This window comes from Cyclospora cayetanensis, unplaced genomic scaffold, assembly GCF_002999335.1.
Source record: "Cyclospora cayetanensis isolate NF1_C8 unplaced genomic scaffold, CcayRef3 CcayRef3_contig_46, whole genome shotgun sequence".
In the NCBI taxonomy this organism is placed as follows: Eukaryota; Apicomplexa; class Conoidasida; order Eucoccidiorida; family Eimeriidae; genus Cyclospora; species Cyclospora cayetanensis.
In genome coordinates this window covers 91356-115049 of record NW_020312436.1, presented here as the reverse complement: position 1 = coordinate 115049, position 23694 = coordinate 91356, and the positions used below count along the sequence as shown (strand labels likewise).

Genomic DNA, 23694 nt, shown 5'->3' with positions numbered 1-23694 from the left:
TGCCACAAACCCTTACGGGTATCGCAGACAGACTCCAAATTGGAACCTTGCAGTCTGCTGGAGTATCGGAAGGCCACCTTCAGACGCGCCTACATGCTACACCAAGCGGCCTAGGAGCCATTAGCCGTAGTATCGTCTATACGTTTTTGCGACTATCAAGGACACACAGTTCCCACGGCGTGCGCGTGAGAAGCAGGTTCCTCCATGCCCGGTGAAGGCATATTGGTTCACTGGCCCGCATTCATGCCCCCATATTTTTACCAGAAAGCCTAAGAAGCAACTCTACGGCAAGTCCTCTCGGAAAGACCCCTATTTTCTGTTTTTTCACATTCTTCTATCTTGTGCCTTTCGTTCGCGCTGTCGCACCATGGGCTTACATAGACTTCAACCATCTCCTCTACCAGAGCCTTCTCTGCGTGGTATTTTTTCTCGACCCCGGCCCCCCGCTAAACAGCACCCTCCCTCGTCAAGTCTATCCCGCTGGTTCCACTTGTGCCTCTTTGTGTTATCTATACCATTAAAAAGTATAGTGTGCGATGACTGCCCAAAAGCGGATAAACCATTGCGATGGCCTTTTCCACCTCTGCGTCTGCCAGGGGTGCCAAACAATGTAAACATGAAGCCCAGCCAGAAAATTGCCACCGTTGCTCCCCTCTGGGCATTATTGCATGGAAGTAACTGACTAGCTAGCTGTTTTATTCAGGCATGTACTTGCTAGCTGGCTGGACGGCTCGCATTTGTTGTTTGTGTATTTCTGCGTTCGGAGATGCTCTTGAGCCTGGAAACGCTGAGTAGAGACGGAGGGGGGCAACCAGAGTCCCCCACAGTGAGGGAAAGGGAGGACTGTAGATCCTTAAGGGATGCCTTTGCTGCCTTGTTATTGCCAGAGAGCAGAGAAAGCGAGTGCTGCAAACAGCCCCTGCAGCAACTCACAGATATGAGAGGGCTACTCATTGACAGAGGACGGAGATGATCATACGAGTATCTTAGGCAAACAAGCTTGAGATCGACTGCCCTATGCAAAAGCGAACAAATGCTATCGTCTAGTAGTTCCCTCCTTAGCATTTCGGAGTGCCACAGAGAGACGTGGTACAAACAGCGCAGTCGAGACGACAGATATATAAACGAGCGGATGCATCACTGAGTCATTCTCAGTCTCCTGCGGAATAAACGTTTAATTGTTGAGTAATCGGGTTTTTGACAGATGTGTCTGCGCGTAGCCATTTGTTCGCGTTTGTGTATGTCTTGCTGATGCTTTACGCTTCTAGAGTAACTTCGCTTATTTTTCGAAAGAAATTCTGCAAGGGGAATGGGTCGTCGCCTTCGCTGTCGAGGATCTTCTGAGGCCAGGCAGGAAGCGCAGCCACTTGAGAAAAGCGGAATGGGCCGAGGAGCCGAGGGGAAAGGAAAAGCGAGACAGACAGTCTACATACTAGAAAAAGAGCAGGAAATGCTTAGCCAGAAGTGGCAATAGAAGGAAGGGGCAGAGGGGTGGCAAAAGCAGCAGCTAGAAAGGGCGAAGCTACCCTCAAGGGGGAGGCCAGCTATCACAAATTAACCACAAAAGATATCGGACAAGGCGTCAATTTGAAGGAAGCCAGAGTGCTGGAAACTGAGAACCAGACAGATTGTTTTGGGAGACTGAAAGAACCAAAGAGAGCTAAAGTGAAAGAGACAGGAAGGCAGCATCTTCCACGCTAATTTAACACAAGCGGCAGGGACAAGATACTAGAAAAAGCAAGAAATAGAAGAATAAAGAGAGCTATAGGGATTGATATATCGTTTTGTAAGTGCTGTGAGACACAAGCTAAATTGGTGTTTGTGTGTGTTTTTGGTGCAGGGAATTCAGCTTGGGGCAGCGCGGGGCGACTCCCACTTTGAGCGCTTTATAAAGCTTTCTGCTTTCTGGAGTCCACGAGGCGACCTCCTGGTCTGTTGGCTCAATCTGGGCGGGCTCCTCTGAGGCTTCTTGTCTTTCATACTTCCTGTAAACCAGCCGGTGTTTGCGACAAGAAGGGTTAGGGAAAATGCATGGCAGCAGCCGCAGGAGTTTAGGGACCGAGAGACTGCGGAAGAGATGAGAGCAAACGGCTCGAAGAGACAGGCAAGGAGTGGCAACTAACACCAGTAACAACGATATCAATAGTAAGCGCGGTACAATCTTAAGGAAGACCGAAAAGTTGGCCACATGCAGGGTAAAAGCGAGAAACTGAACACGCCAGCAGGACGCACTATTAGCCACGGGCCAGCCGTCATTGTGCACACACAGCGGCACAGAGCCCACAGTTCACAGCTGGATTACCCTAGAACACGCAACCTGTCTGATGAAAGATTGCATACAATCTGAGGTGCATGACTCTAAAGCCGACAGCCGAGGGCATACCTGCACAATTTAGCCATTCGGTGTATTTTGTTTGCCAGCTTGAGCTGCTCCAAGAGGGCATCTTTCCTCTCTCGCGCACACAGAGAAAGCTCAGTAAGGCACTGCTTTTCCAGGTCCCTGAATGCAGCAAATATTGGGCTTGGATGCTCTAGCTAAGCGTTAAGAGACCCAGTAGGAACCCATATTAAAGAGATATTCTGGAAGTGCAAATCGCATGTTTTTCTTGTGGCCTTGGGGACTGATACAAGACAATATGCCGCACTTAGCTCCTTCCATTTCATCTCTGAGCTCCTTGCAGTGTTTTCGTAGGCAGTCTACTTCCGCTCTTATCCGAGAGTTCCGCGACTCGAAGTCCTGCACCGAACCGTGAAGGCGCAGGGCTTTGCATATATCAGGTACTGCTCACCCCCTTCAGTTGAGAAGACGATGAGAGGCTTTTACAAGGATTGGATAATTCTGTATAGAACGGTGGCCAGGGGCAACAATTTGAACTCGCGAATGTTCACTGCCACTAGTACGTTAGGATGAGGCGCCTATTTCGCTACACATCGTCGTTTGTTGTATCTCTTTAACCGTTACTTGATCAGATACTGCGTTGCCTGGGTTGATGCTGGCTTGAGCCCCATTATTTAAGGCTTGCTAAACTACGGGTTAATAGGTTTCCTAGCGCCCATAGAGATGGCATTACTTGTTTGCTTTGCGCAACTTTTGCCTTCCAGTGGTTAATGGCGGTTTGCATGCGCTCGATTTGCCTCGCTTTCTCTTCCACCTGTTTGGTGAGCGCGCTGTCTTGGGCGCTGAGGCGTCTGAATTCTTGCGCCTGCCCTTCGGTTGCTGCTGCGTGATTCTGCATTGCGGTTTCGATCTGGCCCTTCAGAGCTTTGATTGTTTGGTCTAGCTGTGACTGCAGCTGGTGCTCAGCTTCAATAGACCTATTTGTCAGAAAAGAGAGCTCACCGCAAAGGTCTTGAGTTTCCTCTGTTGCCTTCATTTGTTCCTCTTCGCGGATCTATTGGCAACACAGCGCGGCAAACAACGAGAGTTACAGTACTGGCAAAAGCAGCACGAGAAATGCACCCCCCCTACGCAACTCGCCTGCATTTCATCACAGCCACGGAACACACTAAGAGGTGATCTCCTGCACTGGCGTCGACCACATCACTTGGTTTGAATATTCTCGTGTGTCATCCAGTGCGTGGTGGAATGCTACTAGCCACCAACGGCCCTCGCAATAAACGCCCAGAATTGCGATCATAAAATATTGGACGTTGCCCTTTGCACAGACTCGCACTTTCGTTCGCATCCAAAGATATACGGGCCATACAAGTGTGGTGCAGTCAGAAGGCGCTGCTTTGTAGTGCAGGCATGGGCAGGATGATTGTGCTGGGTCAGAAGGATCAGGAGTGATAGACAAAACACTGAAGACTATTATTACCAGTTGAATTAGCGTCTGAATCTCTCTGACAAATTTGCCGTGGGAGGTTTTGATTTCTCTGATCGACTGCACATAGGAACGCTTGAGGGCTTGGCTTTTTTCTGCAAAGTATCGCTCTATGGTATCAATTCGTTTCTGTTGCAGAGCAGCAAGGTCCTCATGCGTGCTTTCCAGGGTATGGCGGGCTGCCTCTAGGGCTTCGTCCGTGTCTTGCATTTCCCACTTGTACGAGAGCAGCAAGTCATTTGATGATTTTAGAAAAGACTCGTGCTCTCCAATCTCCCGTTCTAAATTCTGCAGTGCCTCCTGCTTCTGAGAGTAAGGAGAGCATAGCACAGGCTAAGTAAGACCTACAGAGGGGCCAGGGCAAGATGGCAATAAGACAGTGACGAGTTTCTCTGTTTTGGCTTGAGCGAGAAGCCGGGGTGCGCATGCAAGCACGTGCATATTTGAGGCCCTACAAGAGACCCAGGAGGGACGTCACCCTGAAACCGAAGCTTGCAGCCAGCTGAGCGCTGGGATGCCTGTTAACTGCTCATGCAAGGCTTGCGGACATAGCATGAAGAAGCTTGGGTGTGAGTTTCAACGGGCGGGTGCGCACTTGGATATCAATGGCATCTTCCATCCAGTGCTCTAATAGCTCCTTTTGCGGCTGAAGCGCGTTTTGTAGCACCATGGCGGTGCTATCCTGAGACACGCGTGCATCTGCATAAGGCCGTGATTCAGGGCATTTATACGCCTCAGTGACCCCAATTTTTCGGTCTCTGTACCATTGCCGATTCTAGAAAGGGAGGGGAATACAATGGCGACCCTTCGCAGCCTTAGATCGTACGCTCTAAGTCCTTGTAGACCATAGCCTCTATATGATTGTAGACCATAGCCTCTAAATTCTAGAGCAAGGCCTTGAACCCTGGATCAGCGCGCCTTCTGTGCTATCCCCTTCAACCTTACTTGGATATGCTGCGTCTTAGCATCCGCCTGGAGTTTAGCTACGTCAACTTTCTGCTGAGGCCCTAAGGCCTTTTGCTTTCTTTTCCGCATTTCGGAAGGTCGCGACCTTAAGCTCTAAACCGTAGACTCTAACGCCTGAAGCCCTGGGCGCTCCTGGCGGTGCCCCAGGGGGCGCGCTCACTGTGCTACTGCGCGTATCTACACAAGAAACCTAGAACGGAAATTCCATGGAAGAGAATTAAGAGAGAGAATAAGTTTTCCCTGCACGAATAATTTATTGCTGCGCGAGCAGGAGCAGCAGCAGCAACTGCTGCTCCTGCCACGGGAGGGGCCCCCAAGTGTACTGTCTCACAGACATGGGGCTGTTTTTTATGCTGCTCTCGTTGCTGGAAGTGCTGCCGCCGCTGCTGCATGCTTAGGCGGTCTATGCTTTATCCTGTTTCCTTATTTTTGCCGCATACTCTTGTTCCTCTCCCCAAAACTCCCAGCATGAGGCCACTGCTGCTGCTGTCATCGTCTCTCCTCGTGGGCCTCCTTAGCGATACGCCTACCTGTGAGTGCATCGGATTTCACCCCAAACTCTAAATCCTAAGCACTACACCCTATACTGTAGGCCCTGAAGCCTGTATTTACGCGGCGGGCGTGATACACCTCCGACCAGTGTTTCAGGGTATGGGCCCCATCTCGATCACAACGAGTTCACGTTTTTACAAGGAGCGCGGCTGGCTTCGTCGCACAGCTGGCCTCTAATGTGTCCTGCGCAGATAAAGCTGTCTCTCTTGCCAGCGTTATCAAGGGTTCGGGATTCTGGCTGCGTTCGAGTGTTGTGTGGTGTGTGGGTGTCTTCAGCATGCAGCGCCACGGCCACCCGCCAGACGCTGTACGAAATCCTGGCGCCTAACGACTTGAATCTGAGCTTTCTTGGAGCTGATGAAGAGGCGATCGAGGAGGCAGCAGCAGCTGCAGCTGCAGTACCCTATGCAGAAGATCCGATCGGCAGCAGCAACAACAGCTGTCGGAGACCCCTGTCTCGATGGCGCATGAGGCCACAAGACGTCCTCACGCCGGATGCCTTCCTCCCCTGTTCTGCAGGAGCAGCAGAAGCAGCGGGAGAGGAAGGTTCGAACTTGGCGGAAAAAGGCGCTACTGGTAACGCAGTAGCACAGGAAGCAGTGAGCACGAGCAGCGTGAAAGCAGCCACGGAGGGCACAAACGGCAGCTGGTTCTCTTCCTTCATGGAGCATCTTGCATATGCAGCAGCTGCCCAGTCTGCCGCCGCCTCTGGCATAGCCGTCTACCCGACACTAGCGCCCCCCCTCAGTCCTCCTGCCGCCATTGTTGCTGCTCCTGAGGCGGAAGCCTCGGCTGTACAGGCAGGAACGACCGCAGCACCGGCGGAGGGCTGGAACTGGAGGGATGCAGTGACGGCTTTCTTCGACAAAGTAGAGAGGCGTTTGGAGGAAGGAGGGCCAGCTCTGTACGCCGAAGTCTACGACTTCACACTCTAAGTGTGCTCCACTGCGCAGCCACTGTTGTTGCTGCTGCTGCTGTAGCAACGAGAGCAGCGGCAGCAAGAAGTATGCTTGCGGCAGCCGGACTTGCTGCGAATGTAGCGTGAACAGCCACTCCCATGGTGGAGGTTGCCACTGTAAATCAGCGTGCACTTGCACCCCAAGTGGGGAGCTCAAATCCATTTTTCAGCAGATCAGCTGGTGCGGTAGCAAGGCCCTTTGGTGAACGAGGGAGCCTGCGCAGTGCTGGTGCTGCACTCAGGGAACTCCCGGGATGCCCAGTGGCTCCAGAGTGGTGTAGGTCCCCTCATTGGCGATCCTCCCTCCACATGCAGGCAGGGGCTACACATGCCGCAGGGCAAACAAACTGCTGGATCCGTCAGTGACGTAACAGTAGGGAGCAGATGGGGGAGTGCTAGACAAGCTGCTCCGCACGCTCTAGCCGCTGCGGCTACGTGTTGGCGCTTCGCGCTCATCGACGCTCTAAAACGCGATCATTGCATTGAGCCTTCGCTAGCGAGGGGTGTGGGCAGGAATATTTTCGTCCGTGCGCGTGGCTCCGTTAGCACGCCGTGGCGTCTGTTGCTCACGAACGTCTAAATTGACGAGTCTGCGCGAGGGGCCGACCCTCGCAGAAGCAGCAGAACCACACGGACTGCCTGCTACTGGCTTCCGGGCAGGAGGGGGGCACTACCCGGCTTAGATCCCCCAAGGCTGCGTCCGCTTATGCGAAGCAGCCTGAATATACGTACCTATGCACTCAGAGCTAAAAGGTTCTAGCGTATGTGGTGTAGGACAGGAGCCACGCCTCCTGGTGGGGTCAGCCCCCCTGCAGTGTCACGTGGGCTGTGTTGAGAAGTCTCAAGGGTTAAAGCCTCTCGAATTGCGAGGTCTGATAATTAACGTCCACTCTAAAGCGTAAACGCACCACCTTCAAGGGCGGGCGAAGCCCCTAGCATCTCGAGCAGCGGCGTCGTTGCTGCTGCTGGTGGGACTGGAGCCGCCGCTGCAGCAGCAGCAGAAGAATCAGCCGCTACAGCCGCGCCAGCAGGAGCTGCGCATCTATTCTGGCGCTTTTTGCATTTTCCTGCTTCGGGGACGCGCAGGGCCCCTTCTCCTGAGTAGGGAAACCCCAACAACCCCTCCGGCCATGCAGCAGCTGCAGTCGCAGGAACTCGCAGTGACAGCAAAGACAGCAGCAGCAGCGTTGGTTTGGAGGCTTTCTGCTGTTCACAGACTTGTGGGGCCCCTCTCTCTTTGGTGGTTGACTTTGCAGCTCCAGCTGCTGGCCCTGGGCCCGATATCCACAGGGGCCCCCATCCCGCAGCTAGGGGCCCCCTAAGTGCTGCGGGGGCAGAAGGTCTCCTCCTGCGTCCTCTGCAACTCTCTGGAAAACAGGAACTGTTCATACGCGCGCATACGCTTCACTGGCTTCAGGGGGCCCCCAGGGGGCCCTGTACGGCACCGGGGGCCCCTCGTCTGAAGCAGCAGAAGAGGCGCCAGCGTAGACACAGATGGCTCCTGCGGGCTTAGGGGGCTCGCGTGTCACGCGACCACGTTCTACTGCTTCGGCTGCAGCGCCCAAGAAGGCCTTAAAGCAGCACACAAGTGCAGCAGCAGCAGCAGCAGGAGCAGCAGAAACTACGCAAGCGGCAGATTTGCTCTTGGGGCCCCTGGAGGAAGAGGTTGGCTTAGATCCGTGGCTTCCTCACCGCTTCCCCTTCGACTGCTGCCCATTGGAGTATTTGGAGGCGGCGCGGGGGGAGTCTCCTGAGGGCCCGGAGGGGGGTGTTGGCAGCGCCTCCGCGTATTCTACGCGCAAGCTCAGCAGCAGAGTGGGGAATGAGGGCCTCTACGTTCTTCAGCTGTGTTGCCTTCCTGCAGCGGCGTTGGAGTGCTTGTCGCAACACCTGCAGCAGGAGCAGCAGCAGCACGGCTCGGTGTTTCCTGCTGCAGCGTCGAGTGCAGTGTATGTACACCCAGTGTCGCTGAAGGTTCATTTGCTGCGACCTGAGAGGCCCCTTCCGTTTCTCGATGTTCTGGTGGTGGGAGCTCCCTTTCGGGAGGGCCCCAGGGGGGTCTTTGAGCAGCAGCAGCTGGCGACAGCTATCCAGGGGGCCCCTAATCTCTCGGCGTTGGTTATCCGGGGGGATGGTCGGTGGCTGCAGCGGCTTGCTGCTGCCTGCAGTAAGAGCAAAAGCCTCTCCCGGCTTATTATTGAGGACGTGTGTTCTTTGGAGGGGCCCTCCGGTTCCTTCCAGCTGAGCAGCAGTAGAGGCGCATGCCGGTCGGCTAAAAGCAGCGCCAGCAGCAGCAGCGCCAGCACCAGCAGCGCCAGCAGCGCGTCTGCGGTTGTTGGACTGTACGTGAAGACAGTGGCTGCCATGGCGAACAGCAGGAGCGTCTGCCTGCGAGGCTGCGAATTAGGACTGGGGGGCCTGACTGTGCTCGTGCAGCAGTTGCACAAGCATGCGGCGTTGCTTCGTCGCCTCAGGGAGCTGGATCTCTCTTTCAACGGCATCCCCGAAGAAGGGGGGTCTGTTCTGGCAGACTTCCTCTTCAAGGGGAAGGTGGCGCCTCTTTTGCAGCAGCTCAGACTCGGAGGCAACAGTTGGGGGCCCCGTGCACTTGAGGGTCGGCTGAAGGCTTGGAGCCTCAAGGAGCTCGCGCTGGGGGGGGCCCAGGGGTTAGGGCCCCCCCCCCTGCAGGGGGCGGGTTCGGAGTCGTTGGGGGCCCTTTGGCTGGCCTCTTCGGATGTCTCAGTCAGGGTGTTGCGGCGACTGCTTCTGCAGCAGACGGCTGCAGGCTCCCTCCTCTACTTAGACCTCTCTTGCTGCGGCAAGTCGCTCACCGAGGCAGACGTCGCGGTGCTGTTGGAGGCGCTGTACGGCGGCGGCAGCAGCAGCATCGCCGTCCAAAGCAGCGGCGGCAGCGGCGGCACAAGCAGGAACAAGAGAACGAAGCGCGGCAGCGCCGCAGCCACGAGAGACACCGTGCGCTCCCCAGGGCCCCCCCTCCGCAGTCTGAACTTATCCAGTAACGGCTTCGGGCCCGCAGTGATGCCGTCCATTGGCGAGGCGTTGACATCCCCTCGCTGTCGCCTTAAAGCCTTAGACCTCAGCGGCAACCCCTGCGGCGCGCAAACGGCTGCACTCGAAGAAGGGGCTCTCCCGCTGCAGCCACTCGTGGATGCCTTGCAGGTGCTTTCGGGGATGGGCTTGAAAGATCGGCTCTGCCGCTAAATTCGCACGAGGGAGTGTGTGTCGGCTCCCGGCGGGGCTCGCCTAGCAAAGCCTCGCCACGAGGCCTTTTTCATGGGAACGTGTTTGGCTGCTGCGCATGCGTTCAGGGGGTCGAAAGCCGCAGCCCTTGCTCTCTTGAGTGCCTCTTCCTGAAGGACTGCAGCATTGCTGCCTTGGATCAGCTCGAGCTTGCTTCTGCGTTGCTGCTCAATCAGGGGCGGCTCAAGCTGCTGGATATTCGAGGGAATGGCAGGTGTGCCACAGGTGTGGCCGCAAAGGAGGATGGAAGTGCCGCTGCGGCTGCAGCGTCCCTCGCTGCAGCTGCAGAGGAAGTGGATTTGCTGCTGCTGTCCGATGGCTCGCCAGCTGCGGCAGCCGACACAGCCGAAGCAGCGGCACGAAGGCTCGTCGGTGGGAAGGCTGGCGCTGTCTCCGCAGAATCCCAACAGCAGCAGAGGAAGAGCGCAGCGGGAGCTCCAGAAGCAACAGCAGGAGCTCTCAGGAAGCCCCAGCAGCAGGGCAGAAGCAAACGGGCTCGTGGCAGCAGCAGCAGCAGTAGCAGCAGCGCTACCACCAGCAGTGCTGGCAGCAGCAGCAGCAAGGAAATGAGTGATGACGAGGAAGCCGCAGAGCAGCTTCACTCCGGTGGAAACGCTAACGGCAGGCGTAATGGACGCCTGCGATCCTCCCGCAGGGGTGCACGGACAGCCGCTACGTCTACGAGGAGAGCGGCGACAGCAGCGGAAGACAGCTTTTCTGCGGGGCCCCTTCCGGAGTGTCGTCAGAAGGGGAGGAGCCTCGGATGTCGCCGGGGGGGGGGGCCCCCCCCCCGGACAGGAGCCGCGAGGCCCCCTGCGGATGAGCTGAGTCTGGGCAGTGGGGAAACGTCTTTGCTTTCCGATATCACTGACAGCAACGACAGCTACAGCGATAGCAGCTCTTTCGACGAGGCAGCATGCAGCGCGGGAAGTTCAGAAGCGGAAGGCTCCCGGGAACAGCCCCATCCTCGAGAGAGCGGCAGCACCAGCGATGCCACAGCGCAAGACGCAGCCATGGCTTCCGCCACCGAAGAGGCCTCAAGCTCGAGTGACGACTCGGAGTATCGGGAGCCCTCGTCTTCGAGGGCTTCCGCGTCTCCAGCTGCAGAGGGAGCAGAGGCGTCGGCTGAGGAGGAGGAAGAGGAAGAGGTCTTCCAGAGGGCCCCCAGTAGCGGCAGAAATCCCAAGCCTTTGCAGGCGTTCAGGGGAGGAGCGCCCACGGGGAAGGCGCTGGCTGCACTCGAGGGGCTCTCGTCTTCTTCGGACGCGGAGGCGACGGCAGTCAGAGGAGGCAAGAGGAAGGGGGGCCCCCAAGAGGGCCCTCCCAATCGTCGGCGGCGCCAGGGCCCTCCCAGGGCCCCCCCCCCGCAGGCAGAGGAGGCGGTGGAAGCGTCGGGGGCCCCTTCAAAGGCCGCCATCTCCACGGAATCCGCCAAAAACGGGGCGCTCGCTGCTGCAGCGGCTGCAGCCGCCCAGCAGCAGCAACTGCCGCCGCTGCTGCTGAAGGCAGCGGCGCCAACAGAGGCACGCGCAGCGCCAGCCCCTCTGGGGGCCCCCAAGGGCGCATTCTGCCAGGGGGGCCCCTCCCAGGGGCCCATATCGGTTGTGGCGGAGGCTGGAAGGATTGGCGCTGGTCGAGATAGGCGGGGTTCCGCGCGGGGGCTTGGGCTTCCTCAGCCAGGGGGAGCTTCTCTCTCGCCCCTTCGTGCAGTGAAGGCGCTCGCACCGTCCTTGACCCTTCCGTACCCTGTAGGAGGGGGCCCCTTCCAAATATATTTCGGCATGCGAAGAGGCAGTCCCTCCTCTTCTTCTGCGCCGCCGCTGCCTCCGCTGCCTTCGGATCCGGAAACTCAACAGCACATCAAGCAGGTGCGTTTGTTTTCCTCTCCCTTGTTTTCCTCCCAAAGACCGCGTCTCTTCGCGGGAAGATGACTGCAGGGGGCCCCTTGAGCGCCTGTGGGCGCTTCCCAAGGTACCAGCACCGCTGCGACGGAGGAAAAATCCAGAGGGAGCAGAGCCCTGCAGGGTGACACACGCCGTGAAGGCCTGGCGTTGGCTTCAAGGTGTGGGCTGGTGTGCGTGCAGGCTCTGGAGGAGTTGGGGTATAGCTTGCTGCGTTCCTTCGTGGGTAGAGAGTCTCATCGGTTTATCTGCTGCTCTCCGCTGTTTCCCCTGCTGAGGGGCCCCCCGCAATGCGTGCTGTTAGGTTTGAAGCTGCTGTACTTCTCCGGGCTTTCCGAACTGTCCATGGCAGACCTTTCAATGCTGCAGCAGCTGCAGCAGAGTAGCAGCACCAGTCCGATGCTGCGACTCCTGCTTTCGCTGCTCCTGGAAGAGTTCCCTCTCAGCAACCCCACGTACAAGTATGCAGCCACGGGGGCCCTCGACACTGTCGACCTCCTCTGCCTTCCAGGGGTGCTGCTCTATGATGGGGGCCCCAACTGTCCAGCCACGTCTGCGGCAGAGTTTCGCGTCCTGTGGGAGCGCAAACACAACGGCAGCTGCAGCATAAACAGCGGCAGGACTGCGGCGGCGACGTCTGCGGGGCCCTCCACGACAGCGCCTTCCAGTCTTAAGCGGGATGGGGGGCTCAAGGGGCCCCCCGCCAACTCGGTTTTTGACCTCCTGCCTCCTGCAGTTTCTTGCAGGAGGCCCCCTGTAAGTTACAGGGGGGAGGCCCCCGCAGCAGCGGCAGCCACAACAAGAGCCGCGCACGACCCCCCCTTCTGCTCCCCCCAGACAGACTCCGCAAGGCGTTCGTCTTCGAGTCAACAGCCGAAGGATGTGGGGGGCCACACGGGGGCCCCCCTGTTTGCTACGCCCGCTCCCCTGAACCGCATGAAGAGGCCCCCTCCCAGCGTCATAGGGGGCCTTCCTTTTGGGGCTTCCTGCGGATCTTTGGACCCGGAGGCCCTAGGCGCCTGCGCCGAAGGCGGTGGGGCCCCCGCCGTAGGGGGGGGCCCCTCCATGCGGGGCTTCTCGGTGGATGCGGAAGGTGAAGGGAGCGACGGGACGCCCAGCCGGCTCACAGTGTCGCCCGGCGATTCGCGGGCCCCCCCCTTGGTGGGGCCCCCCTCGGCGTTCTCCTCCGTTTCGTCTTGCAGCGCATTTCCTTCTCAGCAGCCGCAGGAGCAGCTCGTGTACTGCTGGGAAGACGCGGACTGGCTGCGAGCCGTAGAAAGGTGCTTGGGGGGCTTCGAGCTGCAGGGGGCCTCCTGCAGCAGCAGAGGCAGTCAGGGCGGCCCTTGTTGCTGCCGCGAGGTTTTAGTCGTCGACGTGCAGACGGATGGGGCCCTCCGACGGCGGGTATCCGAGGCCCAACAGATGGTAGGGTACAGCCCCGTAGGGGGCCCCCGGGGAGCATCCCCGGCATCCCGCCAGCGCCGTCGGATAGAGGCGATCAAGCGGCTCGTGCTGAGAGTAATTAGGACGCCGTCGAATCTTCTGGAGGCTCAGGAGGTTCCCAGGATGGCGGAAACGTTCCACGGCTTCGTGCCCTTGGGGGCGATTCGATTTGGGAGCAGCAGGCACAGAGCACTGCTCTTCAAGGTGAGCCTGGAAGCGGAGACTTGAGCAGAACGTTTTGCGTCGGAGCCTTGCAGCATGCAGAGAGGCGAGGGGCTTCTTTTTGGCATCCGAAACGGAAAGGGAGAGGAGGGGGCGGTCACATGCGTTTGGCGTTTCGGGTGTTTGCAGGTTCTCTGTGACTCTGTGGGTATCCCCTGCCGGCTCATGCGCGGTTCCCCAGGATCTGCGGGGGCCGCTGAATTCGTCTACAATGTCGTTGTTGTTGGATCTGGCCAGGGTAAGAAGGGCCTGCGTGGGGGTTCTCCTTGCTGCTCCTCCTGAGACTCTTTGGGAGGGAGAGGGAGGCAGCAGCGGCAGCAGCTATACCACCAACCACCGCCTTGCTCAAGGACGCATTTGCGTGTTTCTGAGTGCTAGAAATACGGTTCTAGTGGATCGGCGCGTTTTTGCCAAGCTCACAAAAAGGAAACCAGAAAAGGCAGTTCCCTACCGAGCGGCCAGGGCCCTGGCGGGTAAGCACCAGGAGTGGACGGTTAGAGGGCGTGTATGGTGCATGCATGCGTGTGTGTTTGTACGCGTGTCTTCAGAAGCTGAGCTAGAGCATCTGATTCCGATTGTGTGGGGGGACGGCTCCGAGTCCACCGAGGGAGGAGCGTTCGCTGAAGGGGCTAGCGTTCCACCTTTTCTGCAGCTGAACCCCCCTGTAGTCAGCTGCTCGCCGTGCAGTGGCGTTGCGTGCTGCAGCTCGTGTGCGCCTCCCAAGCCCTGTGGATCCACACGCTGTATACACCTCGGGGATCAGGAGCAGCAGCAGCAGCAGCAGCAGCAGCAACAGCGGCAGAAGCTTGCCGCCGAGAGGGATCTCGACCGCTTCCTGCTGCAGTGCGCTAAAAACGACACTAAACCGAGGCGTCTCCTCTGGCCCCTGTCCTCCCCCAAAACATACACGCCCCTGCTCTCCGTTCTTGCGAATGGATATTTGCGTGCTGCTGACGCTGAAAAGGACTCAGAAAATGCTCTGCGCTCAAGGCTGCGCTTTGTGCGCCTCTGCAGGGCAAGCGGCAGTGGGGTTGGCGTGGATCTAGATCTGGATTTCTTCTTTCTTTTCCACGAGAAACTGGGGAAGGGCAATTTCGGCGAAGTTTGGCGAGTCTCGCTAAAGCCGCAGGCCATACAAGCAGCGAACAACAACCCTCACCACACGCGCAGCACTGCGAGCAGCAGCTGCAACCGCAGTACCCTCAAGGGACTGGAGGGCGATGACTGCAGTGCAGCTCAGCACCTGCCGCAGTATGCGCTCAAACTGGTGCCCAGAAGGTACATTTCGAGATCCGTAGATCTACCCCATATAGTAGTATCCGATTTGTTATTAAAGGAGCCCTCTTGATTATCGGGGTATCGAATTCATGCTCCTCCTTCTGTGGCATTGAGACTCCGCTTCTCGTCCAACGCAGAAAGCTCTTTAGAATATTTGCCTGGCAAAGAGGGAGCTGTTTTTCCAACGTCCACCGATGTGTATTCACGCGCCCGCGCATGTATAAGCATCGCAGACAAAGGCGGACAGCGGCTTAAGGGGGTACCGCTAAGACTTCACTATATGTGTATTAATCGCCGCCATCTGTAGTGTCTGCTTGCTTTCTCGTTTGGTTGTGTATGTGCTAGCGAGGAAAGCGTTCCTGAGGCAGAAATCATGCGGAGCTATACCCATCCCCGCGTTGTGCCTTTCCTGGGCGTCTTTGGAGGCTTCCAAATGTTGGAGGATCGGAGTAGAAGGAAGATAAGGCACAACTCTCTGTGCTTCCTCATGTTGATTGCGGATAACTCGCTAGGTAAGCCAGTGCTGCAGGGGCGTTAGTCCCTTGTAGAAGTGTGTAACGGTCGCAGTTGCAGGGGTGCGCTGTGTGAACGCCTGGTGGGAAATGCTCGTCCACTCTCTCCCCCCACTTTCCGTCCTCAGTTCGCGCCCCTTCGAGGCTAGTAGGCGTGCTAGCTATAGCTAGCGCATGCCGATTGCGGCGTCTTATTCTGCGCTCGTTGGCACCAACGAAAGGGCACCCCCGTGGAGTGAGAGAGGCCGAGTGCTCTGGCATGCGTGCGCACAGAGAGCTTGCTCAACCAGCACGAATCGATAGGTCTCTTGTTAGCGCGTGATTTCGTGTTTGTCGTTCTGCTGGATGTTGCCCGCGCCATGCAATTTCTGCATTCGCCGAGGAACGCCAAGCCTCACCTCCTGCATAGGGACCTCAAGCCAGCCAACATCCTTATCAAGGCGAGCGGCCTTTTTTTACTCCGCGCAGTGTTCACTCCCCTAGCTCTTCTTATGGGGAAGCCATCACGCAGTCACGGCTGCGCCGAGGTTCTTGGCAGCACGTACCGACAATCTAGATGATAGAACCTCTTCCTGACGCTGATGGCATAGCCAGCGTGAAAAATTGCACGGTTTGTGTGGACCTGCAGGACGGGCGCGCGCTGGTGACGGACTTTGGAGTTGCGCGAGTCGCTGAACATCGTTACTTCGAGCATGAGATGACACAGGGCCCAGGCACTGAGGTAAGCCTGAAACGCCATGCTCTTTGCAGTCAATCTGGTCAAAGCAGGGAGGCTGCTGCGGAGAGTGGTGGACGGGGAGCCATGCGCTTCAAGCCCCTTGAAAATGATGCATGGGAAGCTTGCATTTAGTACAACCCCAAACGGATGTGCACCTTCGCATCGCCGAGCGGCGTGTGCGGGAGGAAGCGGCTGCCGAGCTTCCTGTGCAGCAGGGCATCGCAAAAGTGTCAGTGCGGGAAGCAGACAGACAGACAGACAGACAGACAGGCAGACAGACAGACAGACAGACAAACAGAGACAGACAGACACACACGCACACGTACACACACACAAAGACACACACACACACAGACACGCGCACGTACACACACACAAAGACACACCCGTACACACACACACAAAGACACACAAAGACACACACAGACACACACACAGACACAGACGCCTACTCCCTCTTGCCTCTTCTCTGTGAAAATACCGCAGGGATATATTGCACCAGAGCAACGCACGGCTGCCTATGACCGGCCGGCGGATGTGTGGGCCTTTGGCGTCATTGCCGCGCGTCTCCTGGGGTTGCAGAACTGGAAGGAGCTTTCGGATCCCAAGCACAGACTAGCATTGCACAACTTTCCTATCAAGGTGAGTGGAAGCTGTCGAATTGGAGATCGCATCTCGCCTCCATCAGCTGCATTAGACACTATAATTCCTGTGTGTGCACCTCCCCCCGGAAGCGAGCGCAGTCAGTTATTCGCCTGCTGCCGGTTTGACTGAAGAGAGCTCGGCAACGTTTGCGCGATGCTAGTTTTCGCGATCTCGCCTCTTCACCACTAGCTGCTGCTGAGAGTGTAGCGGGTGGTTGCTTTCACAGGATTCGTTCCTGGTAAATCTGGCGCTGGCGTGCCTGGAGACGGATCCCCGCATGCGTCCCACCTTTGAACAAATTGTCAAGTAAACCTCACCCCACCCCACCCATCCACACCATGCTTTTTCTTCGCACTTGGTCTTCCCTTCTTTCCGAGGGCTCTTTGTTTGGAACACGCGCTTCTGACTTCACGCTGCTGCATGCTCCTGCATGCAGAAGCGCCATCGGACGCAGCAGCAGAAATATCGTTTTTTGTGCGTGCGACTCTGCGTGTGGACGTATTGTGGGACGTGCAGCCGCAGTGTTTCTGAGCTCATTCGCCTAGAGCTCGAAAGGGCTCTTCGCACGGAGTACCGGAACGTCTTTCCGCTGCAACAGCGGGACCTGTGCTGCTGCCGCTTCCATGACCAGCATCAGCAGCAACAACAGCAGCAGCGGCAAGAGGGGGGGGCGGCTTCTGGATCCTTGGAAGGCGGCATTAGTTCCCCCGCCCTCCTCCCAGCGCCTCTATGGCACTACAGGGCGGCCACTGCGGGGGGGGCCCCCGGCGCGTCAGTGCCACCGCTGGCAATCTCCCTGAGCGCTTGCAGTTCCCCGAGAAATGTAGCAGCAGGGGTCACCTCTGAAGACTTGACTTTAGAGGTGCCTTTGGTAGACATTCCAGGAGGCCTGAGCGACCCGCTCGTGACAGCATCGAGTGCTGCTGTCGCCACAGAACCAGCAGCAGAAGCCACGTCCACGCAGCGGGAGCAGAAGCAGCCTGTTGGTGCTGCAGCAGAAGCCGCTGCGGCAGCTACAGAGGCCCCTGCCTTCCCACTCTCTACTATCGAGGCACCCGCCGGAGGGCCTCATCCACAACGAACTGTAGGGATTCACAGGAAATCTCTACCTGCAGGCACTGCGCAGGTTTCTGCTCTTTCCCCTGCTGCTGCGCGCTCTTCCCCGCGGCGCAGCCTTGCCGGGGTCTTTGTGGGGTCGCGTGCTGCTCCTGTGGGGGCCCCCCCCAAAGGCACTGTTGCCGCTGGGCGCTCAGGAAGCAACAGCAGCAGCAGCGCCGGCAGCGACACTGCGTCTAAGGGGCCACGGGGATCCTCTCCCATCAGGGGGCGCAACGGCACACGACGTGTGGCCTCCCGCCTAGCTAGCAGGAGCAGCAGCAGCGAGAACAGCAGCAGCAGCTGTAACGACAGCAGCAGCAGTTACACGGGAGGAAGCAGCAACTCGAGTTCAGACGCTGAATCTGAGACCCGAAAAAGGGCCCCCAAAGGAGGAGCCTCTCTGACGGCGCCCACAAGTCCGCGTAAAGTTCAGGACAGGGCAGGGGGGCCCCACCCAAAAGGCGGGGGCACCATCCACAAAGGTGGGAACGGCCCTAAAACCCCCACCAGCAGACAGAGAAATGCACAGTCCCCTGTTTCAGTAGCGGCGCGCTGTCTTGAGCGCGGTACTTCAACGTAGTACACGGCTTAAAGAAAGGCTTTTCTTTCTGAAGGCCCCTCTTAGTGTGCCTTCTCCCCGCGTATTCCCCTGTGTGCTTCCCACCTGGGGTGTGTACCGCTATTAATAGATTGGGGTTTCCATTCGTGCGTCTCTGCTCTACGTTTGAGAGAGGCAGAGGAGTCCTAAGCGGCCGTTTTGAATAGTCTTTACGGCATAGGGCTTCAAAGAAACACTGCATACAGGTCGACGGACAGGAGCACTGCACACAATAGTGAGCAGACGGGTTAGGGACACATGGCAGCGAGAGATACAATAAACTAGGGGCGCGCCTCGACGCACCAAGAGTCGGGTACTCTGCAAGGGCAAACCCCCACTAAGCCTCATAGCCTACACAGGTCACGATCAGCAGTGCAGCCACCTCTCCGCCCCCCAGCTGTACGTACACCCCATCCAGGTGCACTGGTTAGTAGCCTACACCGGCGATGCCACGTCTCGGTAAAAGCAGTGTGTCGGCTTCCCCCTAGCCCGGGTGTTAAAAATGAATGTTGGGAGCAGGGAGTCATAGAAGGGAGATGCCTGATAACTGTGCGCCGGACGCGGAGCGTTGGGTGGGGGCCCCGAGGGCCCCTACGTGCGGACACGGATATACGTCTTCTTCGGGATTCCCTCGGCCTTTGCATCCTTGATCTGTTATTCCGAGGAAATCGCAGTGATATTTCACTTATTTCTTGGGACCTTCATGCGAAACAAAGACCAAACGCTGGAGGAAAGGAGTACGGCACTGGCCAGCACCTGCTGCTGCAGTAGGGGGCCCTCAGTACTAGCCAGACTGGGGCACTCCTACGTCGCTTTTCCGCAGGAACTACTTCCATTCTCTGCTTAGAGCGTCGAGTAATAGCGTCAATAACAAGACAGGCAACTCCGAAGGGCGGAGATGAAGTAACTTCTCGAATACTGGTTTCGGACTTGCTTGTCGCCTCGCACCAAAGTACCCTTGAGCCCATAGGGCTCATGGGTCCCTGCAAGGCCGAAAGATTGTGTAGCTTCCATGCCACTGTAGGCGACTTTCTGCCACGCACAGCTCAATAGGATCGCCAGGCAGATCCATTGCTTCTCCCCTATGTCTCAGTGGAGGTCGGCCTCACCGCGCTGTCGCTAAAAGTATGGGAGGCAACTCGCAACGCGCTGGGGGGGACCCCCCGCCCTCCAGGAGCGAAGATCTCCGTCTCAGGGAGACGCAGCTCGAGCAGGAAATCCAAGGGGCCTCCTACTGGGGGGAAGCAACTTCCGTTTGCGCTTCTAACCGGGGGTTGCTCAAAGAGGGGTCTCCGATGAGCCCGCCGAAAGAGCCTGCAGATCGACTTCATGATCGTTCTCATGGGGGATCCAGCCTTTCTGCAGAGTCTCTCTCTGCTGCTGCATGCTCTCTCTTGAGTGGTGAAGGGGGAGAACGTCCAACAGCTGCAGGGGACCCCACACTGGGAGCCGTGGAAGCCTTTCCTACGGAGTTTGTTCTCGCGCCGAGCTTGTTAGCCGTGGCTTTGAGCTTCCTGGAGCTTCCAGACCTTCTGCGCTGCCTCCTTGTCTCGAGGTCAGCCTTCCCTACACGTCAGGCCTCATGGCCTTCTTTGGGCTGCACTCCCGATATTGCAGAGCCTATTCTTTAGGGCGCTGCTTGAAGCCTCTGCGAGTTCGCAGGCTTTTCCACGAAGCGGCGTGCATTGCTCTTGCCAACGTCACTGCTGTCGGAGACACCGGTAATTTCTCTCCCTTAAGCACTCACTCTAAACGGTATTTTATGCCCCCCCCCATACCCTCAGGCCTCCGCTGCACCTTCAAGCTTCCCCTTTCGAGCCTGAAGGGGGAGCAGCGGGAAGCGGCAAGCCTTTCAGCGAGCTTACGTGTTTTCTGGTGATCTGCGCACCGCCTTGCTCGTTCAGCGCGGGTTCTTCTCACCGACAATCAGCTGAGGGTCCTCATCAAGCGGTGGCAAGTCCAACCTTTTACCCCTGCACTGCCCCAAAGTCTGCTGCTGCGTAAAGGATGGAGCCTCCGAGCTGCCGTCCACCTCTCGAGGGTTCAAGCCGTAAGGTCTGTGTGTGCAGCACGAGACTCAAATCTCTTGAGATTGACGGATTTTTGTTGACTCCGAAAGGCCTCCACGCCCTGCGGGAGGCGCCTCTGGAGGCTTTGGCGCTCGCAGGCATTGAGCAGAAAGATGACGCATTCTTAGAAGGTCCTTGAACGTCCACGACAGCCCCTTTGTTCGCACATGTAGGCGTGCTTGAGCTGCACGGCTCCCTTCTGCAAACGCCGGACCTGTTTGTGACGCATGTGGACTGCAGCGCTGCACGGAACCTGCGAGCGGCTGCGATCGTTTGGCTTCGTTTGCTACGGCGGAGAAGCATTCAGCATCGGGTAAGTCTCAAAGATCAAACGGCGGATCCGAAGCCTCCCGCTGCTGCTGCCGAGGACTGCTGCCCTCAACCGCTGTGCCAGGGTGTGCCTTCCCCTTCCCAGGGTGCCCCCGCATGTCTCCTTTCAGTGCCGCGTGTGGTCTGTATTTCGCACAGCGCTTTGGAGGCTCTTGGACGCTCTTTGAAGAACCTCAGGAGTGTTGTAATCGAGGCTCGAGACGAACGACTCACGGACACCCTCGCGGAGGCCGTCACTGCTGCAGCTGCATGCACGCTCCGCAGGCATGCTGCTGTTATTCCGGTTGCTGTGTATGTGTATGTGTATGTGTATGTGTATGTGTATGTGTCTGTCTGTCTGTCTGCCCGTCTCTGGCTTCTAGAGGTTTCGTGTGCCTGAGTATTTCGCCTCTACGATCGGCTGTTTCTGGTGCAGTCGCTGCTGTTGCTGATATTGGGAGTGCTTTCTCCGCACGCTCCTCTAGTCCGGCGGTTGGGAAACTCTTGCGGGCTGTCCTTTGCTCTTAGTCTGACGGTTGGGGGCATCACCGAGAGCTGCCTGTTGCGTACTGCCCAGCGCGTGGGACCGCAACTTCACACTTTCAGCTATACGCGGTGCGCTCTCCCAAGCCTCACACTCTGGGAGGGGGCTGGTGTGCTTTTTCGGGGCAGGGATCTGAGAACCCTTCATGTTTCGCCCTTCTTGTGAAAGGCCTCATGCCACTTCCCAGAGCTTGCGCCGTAGAGGCATCGCGGTTCGTGCTGTGCAGGCTGAACGTCGAAGGGGCCCCCGTGAGCGACGCCTTGCTGCACATGTGCGCCCTGAGGATGCGAAGCCTCTCGACGCTCCGCATCTGTGATGCTCTTTCCCCCCGAGCTCTACAGGGCATCCCTAGGGGCCTCCACCAATACACAGTATGCCCTGCCCCCACATCCCAAGTCCAAGTGTGTGTGTGTGCATGCGTTCAAAGCTGCAAGGCTTTCTTGGGGCCCTTTGGCCGCGTACTATGGGCATCCAGCAGTCCTGCTTCTAGCGTGGCGGCTTGGCAGCTGCACTTTGGGGGCTATTTTTCCTCTAGCAAGGAGCGCTGGTACTGTGTGGCTGCAGTCTGTGCCCTTGGTTTTGCGGTGCAGCAACAGCCCCTCGTTTCTGCGGAGGGCCTCTCGCGGCTGCAGCCGTTGCTGGGTATGCCCAGTCCTAGAACCCCAACTCCTCACGCGCTTAGCTGACTCCTCGATCGCCACCTCGTAGACGTGTTTCTTGTCTTGGTGCAAAGCCCTGCGATCTTCAAGCGTGCGTTATTGGGATCCTCTGGGGTCTTCAGGCCAGCTGAAGGCATTGACGCTGAGCCGCAGCTTTGGCTTGCCCTTCGCGGTCCTCTCGAACATCGATTTCATGACGCTTGCACGATCGCTCTCCTCCAACTTGGAGGAGCTCGAGCTTAACGGGTCCGTTTGCTGTTTCCTCCGCTTCAACGTTGAGCGACTGGGGCGCGAGAAATTGGGGCTTTCGGCACCCCGTTTGGCATGCAGGGCTTGTGTGCATGAGGCATGCAAACGTGGCTGCTGCCTCAGGCTGCACGGCGTTTCCGACGCATTCCTCCACGAGGCTTTGGATGCCTGTGGCTCTGGAACCCCGGAGGGAGATCCTCTTTGGTTGGAGCGACCTCCAAGGAAGAAAAGGCGCTGGGCCCTGCAGCCTTCTCCAGAGAGACTGCACAGCTGGAGGCTGAAGAAGGTGTCTCTTGAAGCCTCAGATATCTCGGACGTGGGTTTGCAGACGCTCGCAACATCCCTGGTAAGACCGGAACGCCCTGGCTTACACGCAGAGATCTTAGACCTCTAGCCGAGTCTGGAGGTGTTTACGCGCAACATAGGCTCGTAGGTGTGCAGCGACGGGTGTGCGTGCTCTGGAGGGGGTGCGTTGGTCGCAGCCTTAGGCCTGGCCTACTCCGGAACGCTGCGAGGGGTTGGGAGGTGCTCAAGGCTTCTAGGTGTCTGCTGCGGGAGCGTACAGCTCGGGGGTTACTGATGAGGGTTTCGATGGTTCGCACACAGGGCACCGAACTCGTCAGTTTATGTCTGAAGGGATGCCACGCAATAAGCGAAGGAGGCCATGCTGCCATTGCTGCTTGCTGTCCAGTACGTCGTCCGTGCTGCGCTCTAGAATGTTTCTACAGCTGAAGCCTTTGGTCTCACGAAAACGGCAGTACTGCCTGCTAGCCCATTATGCAACGCCCGCCACTTCGCTTTGAGCTTTCGTGGGGTCTTGGGAACGCCTCTGTTGTCTGCGCTCTGCTGTATTTCTACTGATCTCAGAATTTAATCGCTTTGAACCTAGGAGCGTGCTCGGGAGTCAATGACCTCAGTGTAGGACAACTCCTAAACGGCTGCAACAGCTTAAGAACCCTCGTGCTAAACGACGCCAGGTAGGGAGGCTCAAGGGTGTGGCTGCTCCTTACCGCGCCTTCTTGCTTCTCCCCCATTCTATCTCCGCCCTCCACCCCTCTCCCCCCAGACCTCGCTATTTCCCCTTCCCGCCTCTTCCCCCTGAACGGCCTCCGTAAATCCTCGCCCACTCCGCGACCCTCGCTTGTTGGGTACCCTGTCTACCAGCGCCCTACCCTGACGCCTCGTGTGCTCCTCTGCAGAATTACGGATCTCTCTCTGAACGCGATTGGTCACTGTCTGGGGTCTTCTATTCTGGAATTAGCCCTCCACAGAAACGACAGACTGACAGATGAGGGCCTTGGGGCCCTCGCTGCTGCCTGCCCCTCCCTACGGAGACTGTCGCTCTCCAAGTGCACGCACTTGGGGGATCCAGGAATTATTGCCGTAACCCTTACCTCCAGACCCCAACACCCTAAGCCCTAATAGGCTGCAAGCTGGCCCTGGCTTCACGCGTCCTTGCAACCATACCTGCAATCAAGGGCCTCTCTCCTTCTCGCGCCGCTTTCTCAGTTCGAGTGAACGCCAGGGGGGCGCTGACGCTCGGAGTTTAGAGTTCGCAGTCTCCTCTCAAGGCCGAAGCGCAGTGTGTTGTGGGCTGTCCGTCTTCTGGCAGATTGCGGAGGGCTGTAGGAGGCTTGTGAGCCTTCGTCTGGACGGCACCAAGACCGTAAGTTCCTTCCCTGAATTTCAGTCCCAGGGATGATCTCTGAAACTCAGTGTACGACGCAGGCTTGCTTCCGTTCGAAGCACGCCCTACTTCATGCGTTCCACGCTGGAGGACGCGCCAACTCATTAACCCCAAGTCATGGAATCTGCTATTTTCGAGCGCTGTACAATTTTCAGAGTGACCCCGGCGTGCAAGCAGTGGCCCTACATCTTCGCCGCCTTG

General features: G+C 57.7%; 5 protein-coding genes across 5 annotated transcripts; 4 read left to right on the top strand and 1 right to left on the bottom strand.

The window, feature by feature from the left end:
- Positions 1–3008: 3008 nt before the first annotated feature.
- Positions 3009–4859, bottom strand: LOC34618275. Its single transcript, XM_026334618.1, has 4 exons — positions 4770–4859; positions 4420–4506; positions 3546–4130; positions 3009–3392 (listed from the first exon to the last, which is right to left on the bottom strand). The coding sequence occupies exons 1-4, from the start codon at positions 4857–4859 to the stop codon at positions 3009–3011; spliced, it is 1146 nt and encodes a 381-aa protein (XP_026190403.1).
- A 399-nt stretch (positions 4860–5258) lies between these two features.
- On the top strand, positions 5259–6277 carry LOC34618274. The gene is made up of 2 exons (XM_026334617.1): positions 5259–5314; positions 5815–6277. The coding sequence occupies exons 1-2, from the start codon at positions 5259–5261 to the stop codon at positions 6275–6277; spliced, it is 519 nt and encodes a 172-aa protein (XP_026190402.1).
- A 1517-nt stretch (positions 6278–7794) lies between these two features.
- Positions 7795–14475, top strand: LOC113146637. Its single transcript, XM_026334616.1, has 10 exons — positions 7795–8507; positions 8553–9480; positions 9630–9827; positions 10038–10673; positions 10758–11024; positions 11121–11429; positions 11646–12887; positions 13257–13365; positions 13676–14015; positions 14142–14475. Exons 1-10 carry the CDS (start codon positions 7795–7797, stop codon positions 14473–14475), a joined length of 5076 nt encoding a protein of 1691 aa, XP_026190401.1.
- A 998-nt stretch (positions 14476–15473) lies between these two features.
- On the top strand, positions 15474–17923 carry LOC113146636 (serine/threonine-protein kinase TAO1-like). The gene is made up of 5 exons (XM_026334615.1): positions 15474–15755; positions 16122–16277; positions 16507–16586; positions 16797–17208; positions 17807–17923. Exons 1-5 carry the CDS (start codon positions 15474–15476, stop codon positions 17921–17923), a joined length of 1047 nt encoding a protein of 348 aa, XP_026190400.1.
- A 1348-nt stretch (positions 17924–19271) lies between these two features.
- Positions 19272–23508, top strand: LOC34618273 (F-box/LRR-repeat protein 4). The gene is made up of 14 exons (XM_026334614.1): positions 19272–19485; positions 19608–19697; positions 19881–19929; positions 20046–20176; positions 20286–20358; positions 20514–20639; positions 20883–20969; positions 21125–21293; positions 21685–21803; positions 21930–22152; positions 22413–22496; positions 22674–22783; positions 23006–23189; positions 23419–23508. Exons 1-14 carry the CDS (start codon positions 19272–19274, stop codon positions 23506–23508), a joined length of 1749 nt encoding a protein of 582 aa, XP_026190399.1.
- Positions 23509–23694: the final 186 nt, after the last annotated feature.

Coding starts and splice junctions, on each gene's coding strand:
- LOC34618275 (XM_026334618.1), bottom strand. CDS start 4,859: ATGCGGAAAAGAAAGCAAAAGGCCTTAGGGCCTCAGCAGAAAGTTGAC. Junction 4,507..4,769: donor CTAAGACGCAGCATATCCAA/GTAAGGTTGAAG, acceptor CGCGTGTCTCAG/GATAGCACCGCCATGGTGCT. Junction 4,131..4,419: donor AAGATGCCATTGATATCCAA/GTGCGCACCCGC, acceptor CCTTACTCTCAG/AAGCAGGAGGCACTGCAGAA.
- LOC34618274 (XM_026334617.1), top strand. CDS start 5,259: ATGAGGCCACTGCTGCTGCTGTCATCGTCTCTCCTCGTGGGCCTCCTT. Junction 5,315..5,814: donor GTGGGCCTCCTTAGCGATAC/GCCTACCTGTGA, acceptor ATGGCGCATGAG/GCCACAAGACGTCCTCACGC.
- LOC113146637 (XM_026334616.1), top strand. CDS start 7,795: ATGGCTCCTGCGGGCTTAGGGGGCTCGCGTGTCACGCGACCACGTTCT. Junction 9,481..9,629: donor CACTCGTGGATGCCTTGCAG/GTGCTTTCGGGG, acceptor GCATGCGTTCAG/GGGGTCGAAAGCCGCAGCCC. Junction 11,430..11,645: donor CTCAACAGCACATCAAGCAG/GTGCGTTTGTTT, acceptor GTGTGCGTGCAG/GCTCTGGAGGAGTTGGGGTA.
- LOC113146636 (XM_026334615.1), top strand. CDS start 15,474: ATGATAGAACCTCTTCCTGACGCTGATGGCATAGCCAGCGTGAAAAAT. Junction 15,756..16,121: donor TTGAAAATGATGCATGGGAA/GCTTGCATTTAG, acceptor AAAATACCGCAG/GGATATATTGCACCAGAGCA. Junction 17,209..17,806: donor CAGCATCGAGTGCTGCTGTC/GCCACAGAACCA, acceptor GTCCGCGTAAAG/TTCAGGACAGGGCAGGGGGG.
- LOC34618273 (XM_026334614.1), top strand. CDS start 19,272: ATGAGCCCGCCGAAAGAGCCTGCAGATCGACTTCATGATCGTTCTCAT. Junction 19,698..19,880: donor CACTGCTGTCGGAGACACCG/GTAATTTCTCTC, acceptor TTGCTCGTTCAG/CGCGGGTTCTTCTCACCGAC. Junction 20,640..20,882: donor GCTGCATGCACGCTCCGCAG/GCATGCTGCTGT, acceptor CTTTGCTCTTAG/TCTGACGGTTGGGGGCATCA.